Source organism: Triturus cristatus, chromosome 2_2 (assembly GCF_964204655.1).
Source record: "Triturus cristatus chromosome 2_2, aTriCri1.1, whole genome shotgun sequence".
Lineage (NCBI taxonomy): Eukaryota > Metazoa > Chordata > Amphibia > Caudata > Salamandridae > Triturus > Triturus cristatus.
Genome location: NC_140582.1, coordinates 279,419,705 through 279,433,386, shown reverse-complemented (window position 1 = coordinate 279,433,386; position 13,682 = coordinate 279,419,705). Strand labels below are relative to the sequence as shown.

Below are 13,682 nucleotides of genomic sequence, written 5' to 3'. Positions count from 1 at the left end.
ACTAAGGCTGGTTGCCCTTGGTGGAGTGTAGGCAGTCACAGAGAATGCACATGGTGGTGGTCTGAAAAAAAAACAGCTTGGACACGTGCAATTAAATAAAGCAAAAATAGTGGTTTCATAATGTGTCAGTCTGTAAAAGTGATTTCAAATTGTAAAAAGAGATTTTCACTTGCCCCTGAAAAAATAAAAGAGCAGTAAGTGTGCTTTGAAATTGGCAAAGAAATTTCGTTTTGGCACTAATGTGAAAACATGACTCTGTGTGCATAGAAGAATTATAGACAGAGATTTATTGCGTCTTGCTCTGGTGATTTCACAGTTGCATTAGATGGAAAGGGGGAGCGAATTTTGGGGGGAAGAAGCAGAGGCTTAGCACACACCCATGTCCTTGCCGTGTATAGTCATGCACAGTATGTACAAGCCAGTGGGGTTTTCAGGTTTAAGTCTGTAATGCAAATACATTCAGCATCACTAAGGCTGGTTGCCCTTGGTGGAGTGTAGGCAGTCACAGAGAATGCACATGGTGGTGGTCTGAAAAAAAAACAGCTTGGACACGTGCAATTAAATAAAGCAAAAATAGTGGTTTCATAATGTGTCAGTCTGTAAAAGTGATTTCAAATTGTAAAAAGAGATTTTCACTTGCCCCTGAAAAAATAAAAGAGCAGTAAGTGTGCTTTGAAATTGGCAAAGAAATTTCGTTTTGGCACTAATGTGAAAACATGACTCTGTGTGCATAGAAGAATTATAGACAGAGATTTATTGCGTCTTGCTCTGGTGATTTCACAGTTGCATTAGATGGAAAGGGGGAGCGAATTTTTGGGGGAAGAAGCAGAGGCTTAGCACACACCCATGTCCTTGCCGTGTATAGTCATGCACAGTATGTACAAGCCAGTGGGGTTTTCAGGTTTAAGTCTGTAATGCAAATACATTCAGCATCACTAAGGCTGGTTGCCCTTGGTGGAGTGTAGGCAGTCACAGAGAATGCACATGGTGGTGGTCTGAAAAAAAAACAGCTTGGACACGTGCAATTAAATAAAGCAAAAATAGTGGATTCATAATGTGTCAGTCTGTAAAAGTGATTTCAAATTGTAAAAAGAGATTTTCACTTGCCCCTGAAAAAATAAAAGAGCAGTAAGTGTGCTTTGAAATTGGCAAAGAAATTTCGTTTTGGCACTAATGTGAAAACATGACTCTGTGTGCATAGAAGAATTATAGACAGAGATTTATTGCGTCTTGCTCTGGTGATTTCACAGTTGCATTAGATGGAAAGGGGGAGCGAATTTTTGGGGGAAGAAGCAGAGGCTTAGCACACACCCATGTCCTTGCCGTGTATAGTCATGCACAGTATGTACAAGCCAGTGGGGTTTTCAGGTTTAAGTCTGTAATGCAAATACATTCAGCATCACTAAGGCTGGTTGCCCTTGGTGGAGTGTAGGCAGTCACAGAGAATGCACATGGTGGTGGTCTGAAAAAAAAACAGCTTGGACACGTGCAATTAAATAAAGCAAAAATAGTGGATTCATAATGTGTCAGTCTGTAAAAGTGATTTCAAATTGTAAAAAGAGATTTTCACTTGCCCCTGAAAAAATAAAAGAGCAGTAAGTGTGCTTTGAAATTGGCAATGAAATTTCGTTTTGGCACTAATGTGAAAACATGACTCTGTGTGCATAGAAGAATTATAGACAGAGATTTATTGCGTCTTGCTCTGGTGATTTCACAGTTGCATTAGATGGAAAGGGGGAGCGAATTTTTTGGGGAAGAAGCAGAGGCTTAGCACACACCCATGTCCTTGCCGTGTATAGTCATGCACAGTTTGTACAAGCCAGTGGGGTTTTCAGGTTTAAGTCTGTAATGCAAATACATTCAGCATCACTAAGGCTGGTTGCCCTTGGTGGAGTGTAGCACTGTGGACATGGGCTTTTTAAAAAATCTGAAAAGTGGTTTCATAATGTGACAGTTTGTAAAAGAGATTTTCACTTGCCCAAAAAAAAGAGCAGTTTGTGTGAATTCAAATTGGCAAAGAAATTTCGTTTTGTGACTATTGTGAAAAGAAATTTAGTAATATATTTAAATACAATAACGGATTTTTTTTTTAGTTTTTTTCAGGTATTGCTGAAGAACAGTGAACAAAATTTAAGATGCCTACAAAATCTCGAGTTCAAAAAACGCTAAAAAAAAAACTATATTTGAAGACAACTGGAGGACCAAAGTTAGTAGAAGATGCTGATGTTGGGAAAAAGAAAAAATCTTCTGGTAAGCAAAAAAAACAATTTCTAAACAAAATATTCAAAACAAAGAAAAATGTACAAAATGTCTGTTCTCGGAAAAATGTAACAAAAAATAGAGAACAGCAAAAAATTGAGAATTTAGTTAATGCAAATATACCTTCTGCAATTGAAAAGTTTAACATAAACAGAAAAACAGCATTTAAAGAGATACGTAGAAAAATGTTTCAGAGAAGAGTTATGTCCAATTTGATAAAGGATATAAAGAAATATAAGCAAAAGGCAAAATATTACAAGAGAAAAAAAGAAATTGAAGCCATTGCAGCAAAGGCATTAGAATTAAAAAGGAAACTATTCATTTTAATTTTGAATAGGATGCGTACATTAGATAAAATGGTTAATGTACTGAAATCACAAAGCAAAAGCAAAAGAGTAGTGAACAGAACAAACTTTTGTAAAGTTTTTTTAGGAAAGTGGATGCATAGTTCAAGTAGTGAACCTTTTTTTAATGAAGAGAGCTATTTTCAAAGTAATAGTTTGCTGCATGCAGTTGACACCAGAGGTCGTTCATACGAAGTAAAAAATGGTTGCATAATGGAGAAGGAGATAATGGTTCCAAGAGATGAGGTACAAGTGATGGCAGATGAGGCAATGGGGAGACGTCCTAAAGCCCCAGTGTACACTTGGAATTGTAGTAGTATTTGCACTGTGCGTCAGGAATCTATTGACAGATTTCGAGAGTTTCTAAGAGAATATAGTAAAAAAAGTGTAAAACAAAAGATTAAGGTGCTTCAAAGTCTGGATCCATGCAGAGTGAGAGAGAATACTGGTTTGCAGGGTCATTCTCTTGCTTGTCTATCTAGAAAAGTGTGCAATAGTGTTTTCCATCATTTTAGGATGCTGGCTGTTCATCATACTGAAATGAGAAAGTTTGTGAGACGGTTGTATTTTGCCAAAAGTCCAGCAATAAAGTTAAATGAATTGAATAGGGCTCTGTTCCGAGGAACGGTATCAGATGTAGAGAAGGTTGTTGATGAAATTCAGTTTTGTTACTTTGGTCCTGAACAAAACAGTGCAGAGAAGGACACAGTAAATGAGGCAGAAGTGGAAGAGAATGTAGAACCTTGTGTAAGTAAGACATTTAATGATCACATAACAAAATTTGCAATAATCTCTAATGAAAGACCAAATGTTACTTGTATTTGTTGCCGCAGAACTCATTATAGAAAACAAACTAGGAATGTTGATCTCTACAGAAAGAGTGAAAATGAAGATAATTATAAGTGGATGGATTTTGCCACATATATATTTCTTGAAAATTGTTTTGAATTGGGTGAAGATCAGCGTATTTGTAAATACTGCTACAACAAGTTAGAGGAAAATAGAATGCCGACCAGAGCTGTACATAATAATTTAGAATTGGATGCTATTCCTGCTGAACTTTCTGAATTAAATACATATGAGTCTATACTCATTCAATGTGTTCATCCGTTCCAGACCATAGTACGTATGGAGCCCAAAACTGGTAAATTACCTCCTTCAGATTTACTGAGAGGTTTAAAAGGTAGAGTGGTGTATTTGCCCTTGGATTTGAAAAAAAATATGGAAACTATTGATGCGGATACTTTGGAAACTGAACCATTAATTATTCTGGTTAATGGTGTACCTACAAAGAATAAGAAGATTTGGCAGGAGCTGGTAGATGTGCGGAAAGTACAAAGAGCAAATTTGTATTTGAAAAAAAATAACAAATGGTATGAATCAATTTATATAGAAGAAGAAGAAGAAGAAGAAGAAGATTTACAAGGAGACACAGAAACACCAACTGGACAAATTGAAAAAGTGGACAAGTCAAAGGAAGAAGAAATTTATGAACATTTTAGCATACATCCTCTCCATTCGAAAGAAGTTATGGGAGACAATATTGATCTCTTTCAGATGAAGAAAGCAAAAGGAAATCCCGTGAGTGTATGGGAGGAGAGCTTGGAAGCTCGATGTTTTCCCCAGCTGTTTCCTAAAGGAAAAGGAGGACGATACGATGAACGTCCAGAACAGATTCCAGCTTCAGAGTATCGAACTACAAGACTATATGCTGAAGATCCCAGATTTCGACAAAGTATTCCTTATTTGTTCCATCTTTTATTTGAAAGCGACTTGTCTGCACTGTCTTATGCAGTAAATCACATTTTAAAAAGTGGAGTACATTTACAAAATGTGTCTGCTAAGGATTTTATGGAGAAAGTGCAGCACCGAGATGATCATTTGGAAACACAACTGATCAATCTGATGGCTTGTCAGCGTGGGACAAATGAATATTGGTACCGACGCCATGGTGAACTAAAATGCATGTTACGCAATTTAGGAACACCAACATGGTTCCTTACCCTAAGCTGTGCCGAGTACGCTTGGGATGATTTACTGGATTTTCTACGAGAGGCCAATTCAAACATTAAAAACATCGAATACAAGACAGCAGGAGAACTGTGCTCATTGGATCCGGTTAATGTTTGCAGATATTTCAATCATAGATTTGAGGCTATGATGTCCTTCATCTGCAATAAAAAAAATCCACCCCTTGGAGAAGTAGTGGATTTCTTTTGGAGAAAAGAGTACCAGGCAAGAGGTGCTCCTCATATTCATATGCTGCTGTGGATCAAGGATGCCCCAAAGTTTGGAACAGATACTGATGAAGCAGTGTTATCTTACATTGAAGAATATGCAACATGTGCTATACCTAAAAGCACAGAAGAGAACAAGTTAAAGGAGCAAGTTCTACGTTTCCAAAGTCATCGGTGTGGAAAATACTGTCGACGGAAATACAAGAGCAAAGAAAAATACTACACTAAATGTCGATTTGGATTTCCTAGACCTGTTCTTACAAATGGAAGAGTCAACAGTTTTATGTCAGCTGTGAGACATACTATCACAAGAAAATCACCTAAGAATACCTACAACCTTAAAAGAAAAGAAGAATCAAAAAATATAAATGACTACAACCCAGTCATTTTATCCATGTGGAACGCTAACATGGATATACAGTATGTTGCTGACAATTCCATTGCTGTTGCTCGATATGTAACGTCTTACATTACGAAATCAGAAAAAACAGAATTGAAAGAAATGTGGGAAGAGATTTCTCACGAGAAGACTGTCAGTAAGAAGCTGTACAGTTTCAGTTTGAAGATGTTATCGCATCGAGAAATTGGATCCTACGAATGTTCAGATAGGTTATCTTCTGCAAGTCTCTACTCGAAGTCAAGAAGAATAATTTGGGCAAGTTTAGGCCTTGCAGCAATGAGAAATCGGGTACTGAAATCTGTTGGAGAAATTGAATATTTGGCTGAGAATGACCCAGAAAGTACAGACATATTGAAAACAAACATGTTGGACACATATTATCCCAAGAGAAGTCATCATCTGGAGAACATGTGTCTCTATGAAGTGTTACAGAACTACATTTATTCACGGAAAGCTGCAGAAGACATCAACAGTGGAAAATATAAAGTTGTTGGTGAAGAAGGATGTTTGGTGAAGCAAACCAAAGGAAGTTTGATAAATCACCGGAAGCTGAGTTGCGACACTACCGACAAGAAAGAATTTTACTACTTGGCTCTTTTACAGTTGTTTAAACCATGGCGTACAGAGGATGAACTACTGGGAGAATTCCAGAGCTATGAAGATTCTTTTAATGCTTGCAAAGACAGCATACAATGCAGTACATTCTCAACTTATCTGCAAATGTTAAATGAAGAAATTGAACAGGAAACTACAATTGCAGCAGAAATAGCTAGAGACAGTTCTCAGGACAGCCAAAGTTCAGGAACACACAGTCAAGATCCCCTAGGACAACCAATCGTTGAAAATGAAGCATCAATAGCCATGAATGAAGTGGAAACGGCTATGAATCAAGCTCAAGAAGAATTTATAGACTTAGAAAATTTGGAAAGACAACTGAATCAAGAGCAGCAACAAATTTATGAAGAGATCAAAAACAAAATTGATCACGGATTTCTACATATCAAAAAAGAGTGCTCATGCACATCATTTCATCCAATCAGGATGTATGTAAGCGGACAAGCTGGCACTGGAAAAAGTTTCCTAATTAAAGTCATCAGAAGCTACCTAAAGCAAAAAACGGATTCTACTTTGTCTTGTGTGGTTACTGCTCCAACTGGGTTAGCAGCATATAACATAAAAGGAATCACCTTACATCGTTTGCTAATGTTACCAGTGGAGCATGAGAACAAAATACAATTCAACAAGCTAACTGGAGAAGCATCCTTGGAAGTTTCACGAGTATTGAAGAAGATGCAAGTTCTCATTATTGATGAGGTGAGCATGGTATCAAACTTAATGCTTGCCTTTGTGCATTTAAGAATGCAGCAAATTTTGAAGACAGACTATGACGTGTTATTTGGTGGAAAACACGTCATAGTTTTTGGGGATCTTTTGCAACTTACTCCAGTTAAAGGACAACCAGTGTTTAATACTGTGACACATGAAGACACAAAGAAGTCATTGGGAAGCATTGGAAATACAAATATTTGGTCCTTCTTTGAGTACAAGGAACTTACAACTAATATGAGGCAAGCAAACGATGAAGAATATGGAAGTATTCTGAAAGATATCAGGATTGGACTACTCACAGATGTTGGGAAAAAAGCATTACAGAGTCGGCTGCTACATAATTTATTTCCAAAGGAAGAAATAGTTGCAGAGAAAATATACAAGAATATTGCAGAAAACAAAAGTGTCATCTGCTTAATGCCAACTCTACGTGAATGCTCAATATTTAATGAGGAGCTTTTGAAATTGGAAAAGGAAGACATCAGGAAATTGGAAGCAGTGGACAAAATTGAGGATGGAAGAATTACAGTCACAGTAACAGGCAAACTGAAAAATAAATTGGACTCACTAGAGAAGAACATCTCCAAAACAGCAGGATTAGAAAAAAATCTTTATGTTTGCATGAACTGTAGAGTGTTTTTAAGGAGAAATTTGGATGTTGAGAAAGGCTTAGTGAATGGAGCGATGGGAAGAGTTGTGGGTTTTATTAATTATCAGAAAAAAGAAGGAATTGAATGTTTACAGATAAAATTTGATCAGATAGAGGAAGTTAAAGACATTTGTCGTTGTTCAGTTCGTTTCATGCTTGTGAAAGACTTATATGTACGTAGGAAGCAGTTTCCGTTTTCACTAGCATATGCTGTAACTATCCACAAGTCTCAAGGATTGACTGTAGATTGTGCATTTGTGAACATTGGTTCAACTGTGTTCAAAGAAGGTATGGCATATGTAGCTTTGTCACGAGTCAAAACATTATCAGGTTTATTCATGATAGACTTTGATGACTCAAAAGTTAGTGCTGATACAAACTGTGTAAAGGAGTATAATAGATTAAGAAGAAGCTATGCTCCTCATTTAGGTCAGTATCCTGTGTTGGAGAAACGTGTAGTTTCTCGTAAAAGGAGAAATGAGAATATCTGTAATGAAGATGTAGAGAAGAGGAAAAAAAAGAGGAGTGATGTAATTGCAAGCAAAAAGAATAAGGAAAATGAAGAACAGGTTGTAGGATGTCATTTTGAAAATAGCTCTGGTGTCAACTGCTACGCTAATGTAGTGCTGAATGTTGCATTTTATCTGGAAAGTTTGCAAGAGCAGATAATAGTAAATCAGGGAAAAAGATTCTGTTCAGAGCTCAGTCTCCTTTTTCAAAAGCTGAGTAAAGATAAAACTCAAATAGAAAGTGCTACTGAAATTAGAAAACTTTTAGATGTATGTTCAGGACGAACACAGTTTTCTCAAAATGAACAGCAAGATGCACACGAATTTTTGATGTATTTTCTTCAGGTAGTGGAAGAAGAAGGAGTTCCCATTGACATTTTTTTTGGAACATAGTTGTGATAATTGTTATAATATATGTGGCTCTATTGTTGATAATGAAAGGTTTATTTATTTGACATTGCCAGAGAGTAAAACAGTCACTTTTGCAAAATTAGTTAAAGATGCTAATCATAGCATGAAATGTGGTGAGTGTAATTCTGACATGTTTTCAACATTAATTTTAAGGGAATACGGACAGTATGTAATTTTAATGATGCAACGATGTAGAGCTGATGGATCAAAATTGGATACTTTAATAAAGAAGTTTACAGGACAGCAATTATCAATTTCAGGAAAAACTTTTGTAACTGTTGCAATAATTTTCCATGATGGACCTACTATTACTTCTGGACATTACACAGTTTATCTAAAATGTGAAAAAGGCTGGACACCGTGTAATGATTCCCAATTGATTTTCAAACAACGTTTGCCTTTTGATTTAGCAAATTCCTATCTAATCTTCCTGAAACCTAAATTTTAGAGAGATTTGGCAAGATCTGGACAAAATAATTTTACCATTTTACTGGATTACCATTGCAATTTTGTAGAAAAAAGATTTTTAAAATTATCATTTGGCCTAAAGGAAAGATAACCAATTGTAATGTGGACTTTTTTAAATTTTAATGCAATTTTCAAAAACCAATAATTTAGAGATAATCGGTAACTTCTGCACATTTTAAATTATGGAATGCTATTGGACTGCCATTGGAAATTTTTTCAAAAATGATTTAAAAAATTACTATTTGGCCATGTGGAAAAGTAAGCAATTCTATTGTGGACTAAATAAATTATTCAAAAAATTTTCGTGAACCAAAATGTTACAGAGAATTGGTGAGATCTGGACAGATTAAACTTTAGAATTTTAATGGTTTTCCCTTGGAAATTTATTCCAGGAAAAAAAAAAAATACTATTTGGCCTAAAGGAAATAAAATCAGATGTATTTTGGAGTTATTTGAGATATAATATTGTGATTATACTTCTGAAACAAACATATCAGACGGTATTTTAAAGAAAAAAGTATTGTTTTTAGATGATATTTTTTTAGAATAATATGCATTTCTGTAATGATAAGTTTAAGTGAGAAGACATTCTGGGCTTTTTTAATACAATCTTTGTGATTGTTAATTTTTTTTGCCCGCTGTAAAATGATGAATGCAATTGCTTTCACAATTAATAGTGAAATGCAATATATTCTGAAAACAGCAAAAATAAGGCAAAAATATTTTTTTGTAAAAAATGTAAATATGTGTATTGTATTATAAAATGGATAAAAAATATTAATACTTTTTTCTTTATTTTCAGATCGATATAGAAAATTTTCGGAAACTACAACCATTTTAAAAACTATTTTTTAAAAAAACAAATGAATAAATATTTTTTTGAGTGAGTATGGTAAGTTAAAAATAAAAATTGTAGTCTCTCAAGGACTTTGTAATGAGATAAATGATTTTTAGTGTTTTTTTTTTAAAAATAAAAAAAGGTACGCTTACCGTACGCGTAAGGTAAAAAAAAAAAAAAAAAGTTTTTAAAAAAAAAGAAAAAAAAAGATGAAAGATAAGGTTGGCTCTTAAAAGAACCGTTGTGTTCATGCAGGGACAGAGGAAAGAAAGATTGGGAATATTAGACGGTACGACAAGTGTGCTGATCTATTTTACTGTTCACCAGGGAAACACTGGTCTCCCTATAAGTAATTAGATCGTGACAAGTGGCGCACCGTACTTCAACCCTCGCAAACCGAGGGTTAATTTCCAGAGGGCCAGCAAAAGGAGATTCTCCCCCCACAGATGAAGGGCTCACCTGACCTGCAGAAGAAGGAGTCTGCCCTGCAGATGATGGTCCAGGCTGAGCTGCTGTGGATGTACTGGCTCGTCTTTCTGAAGAGTTACCTCCAAAAAGATGACCATGTGTCCTTCTGTGTACTTCCTGGAGGTGTCTCTTCATGGTGTGATTCCCAAAGGAATACTTCCTGTTAGGATTACCTCTAGAAAGTACACGCTTACACAGCTTGCAAGTAACTAAGGGTGCATTCACCTTTTGCTGGCCTTCTGGAAAAGTAAAATACTCCCAAACGTAAGAAGGCTTTACTTTCCTCGCTCTCTGCCTCAAGACAGTGCTGCTGGTGCTAGCCTCACTCTCAGAAGAGCTCTGCTGTTCTGCCATCGTATCCCAAAGACAAACCAGCTCCTTCTCCCAAGGGATCACAAGCAGAAATGAGGGGAATGGGTGTGGTGTAGGAGAGTTCTAGAACTGAAAGTAGTTTCAACCAATCAAAAGTTGTGTTTCAAGATCACATGACCTACCGTACGCTTACGGTATGCTTACGGTACGCTTACGGCAAAAAGTACGCGTGTGCGTAAAAAAGACACGCGCTTGCGCGCATGCGCATAACAGTCACTCCCCGGCACTTCCGCGTAACGTGCGCGTGTTGCGTAAGCGCGCACGCGTCCCACGCGCAGTACGCGCGGCTACGCAAAGTACGGAACTATACGCAAGCAGCGTAGATAGATTACGGGCGTTGCGTAAACCGTACGCTTACCGTGAGCTTACGGTACGCGTACTATAAAAAAAAAAAAAAAAAAAAAAAAAAAAACTGGAAATAAATTTTACATGTTTATTTTAAAAAATATATATAAAAAAAATATTTAAGGATTTTAAAAATTTAAGCATAGTCTTTATAAAAGATAAGAAAATTAAATTAAAAATATGTTTGAAAAAAATGAAGAATAAAAAAAAAAATAGCATTTAAAAAACCTTGCAAATTCACTGAAAAAACCATGGGTTTCACACACGTTATATTTAGGAATTAGCATTTAAAAAACCTTTCAAATTCACTGAAAAAACCATGGGTTTCACACACGTTATAGTTAGGAATTAGCATTTTAAAAACCTTAGAAATTCACTGAAAAAACCATAGGTTTCACACACGTTATAGTTAGGAATTAGCATTTAAAAAACCTTAGAAATTCAGTGAAAAAACCATAGGTTTCACACATGTTATAGTTAGCTGGACATTTTACTCGTAACAAACCAATGAAATTGCCCCGTTATAGTTAGTTCAGCTAACTATAACTCGCGCGCCCGCAATGCACTGCTGATGACGTCACATATTACATCACTCATGACATGGTCAGTGACATCACTCATGACATCACTGATGACATCTCAAATGACATCACTGATGACATCACTGATGACATCATCCTTGTGATAGAGTGGTAGACCTCCTCTCACCTTAATATAAGCTTTGATACACACATTCAAAAATAGAGACTAAAAATTTCAAAACAATGGACATACCAATACCAGTTACAACAACCTCTTCAGTAATTCTAAGATCCACATACACATCCACTCATTCACCAACAGTCCTATACAGTCACTCATACATGTACTCACTCATCATATGTACTCATACATCTATACATCCTGTTACACAATGCCACTCATCCATAGAGTTACTCACACACATATTCACTCATGCTAATAAAGAATAAAACATACATTTACTTGCATATACAGTAATACACACACCACCATACTTACTTCTACGGAAACTTACACATACTTAGTCTTTTAAACAATCACTTATAGAAACACATACTTATTCATACAGGAACTCTTTCAATCTCTCCCTCTCACATATACTCACATATATACACCAATAGTCACATATACTAGTTAAAAACATATGTAGTTACTCCTGAAGACACTATTGAGACAGTCATTCACTCAATAACACACCCATACACACACTCATCCACACATACAGTCCTGCACACATGCTGTCTTCAACACATACAAACAGTGAGTCACTCATTCATGCATCTATGCACTACGTAATACCCCCCACCGTACCATACAGACACTCAGACTGATACTCAAAAAAACAACTAATAACCTATATAGACACCCATGTAGCTACTCACCAACCCATGCAGCCACTTATACACAAAGTGAGAGATACACTTAATCAGTCAGTAACACAATCAATTTTTCAAAAACAAATCATCCAATTAGACACTTATATACCCATTTATTCTTCCATCGACCTTGAGATACACATATATAAAACATATTTAATTTTCAGAAAAACACACATTCACTGGATGATGTCATCAGTGATGTCATCAGTGATGTCATTTGAGATGTCATCAGTGATGTCATGAGTGATGTCACTGACCATGTCATGAGTGATGTAATATGTGACGTCATCAGCAGTGCATTGCGGGCGCGCGAGTTATAGTTAGCTGAACTAACTATAACGGGGCAATTTCATTGGTTTGTTACGAGTAAAATGTCCAGCTAACTATAACATGTGTGAAACCTATGGTTTTTTCACTGAATTTCTAAGGTTTTTTAAATGCTAATTCCTAACTATAACGTGTGTGAAACCTATGGTTTTTTCAGTGAATATATATATATATATATATATATATATATATATAATTATTTTATTATTATTATTACCAGCGACACCGCCTGTGGAAACGCCAAATCCGGAGAAGCGGCAGCAATGGAGTGTCGGAGGACGCCCGACGAAGCGACGAGGATTGGTAAGCGGGTTCAATTGTTTAACTCGCAGTTTCATTATACTATCTTGGCAGGACGAAGGGGCTCTATTATAAGACATAAATGAAATGCCGCTTTTGAATCATGTTCAATGTATCGGAGTGCCGCAAAGCGCCGGAAGGGATGTTTAAAAGGAGTACATCAACTAACCTACAGCAAGATGGTGGTACAAGGATATCGGCGAACGTGAATTTAACATCAAAATTCACAGCATTGGAGAGACTGTATGAGCGAGAACATAGAAAGTGGTGGGAGGCAACCTCTTTACAAAGCTACATCGACGTTAATCGGATACCTAGAGGTTTGCGTATTTACACCATCTCGGCCTATGATAACCCGGACCCCAGACTTCTGGATGAATGGGCAGCCCACACAGCTGAGTCAAGTAAGGGGATGTTACTCATACTAGTAAAATTTGCTTGGAGTGATAGAGACAAAGCGCTACTGGAAATTGAGAAGATAGAGACAGAAATTGAGAAAGAGGAGGATAAGAAGAAAATCGAGGAACTAAAGGAACAGATGAAGAAAAGACTTACAAAGTATGAAGCTAAAATTAAACAAAGGAAACAAGAGAAGTTTGAACGGGATGAGCGTAATTACGCTCAGGGAAGAGTACTCACATTTGCGAAAAAGTTTGAAGGTCCTCGTAAAGAATTGAAAGCAAATGCAAATACACCTACAGCAGTAAGAATTGATACCTCGGAGTCGGAGGTTACAGGTGGTGAATCCTCGGATGATGGTGGAAGCAATCAGATGATGGCAAAGACCCCTTTTCAAGAGGAATTTCACATTATGAGGCAAACATGGCTGAGAGGGGGCAAAAGCAGACCGCCAGAGGCAGAAAAAGAAAAACAAGGAGGGGCGGCTGGAGCAGGAGGCTCAAATGCTCCAACCAGATCAACCCGCAACAGGAAGGGGAAGAAATGGATGTAGATAATTTGACCATCATCAATCTAACATCAAAAACCCTCACGAATACGGAAGAACAAGTATTAAGATTGGGTCTT

General features: G+C 36.6%; 1 protein-coding gene across 1 annotated transcript; it reads left to right on the top strand.

The window, feature by feature from the left end:
* The first annotated feature begins 699 nt into the window (after positions 1-699).
* Positions 700-12,738, top strand: LOC146862144 (uncharacterized). Its single transcript, XM_085643058.1, has 3 exons — positions 700-1,368; positions 1,836-5,260; positions 12,711-12,738. Exons 2-3 carry the CDS (start codon positions 2,136-2,138, stop codon positions 12,736-12,738), a joined length of 3,153 nt encoding a protein of 1,050 aa, XP_085499184.1. The 5' UTR covers positions 700-1,368; positions 1,836-2,135.
* The last annotated feature ends 944 nt before the right edge of the window (positions 12,739-13,682 follow it).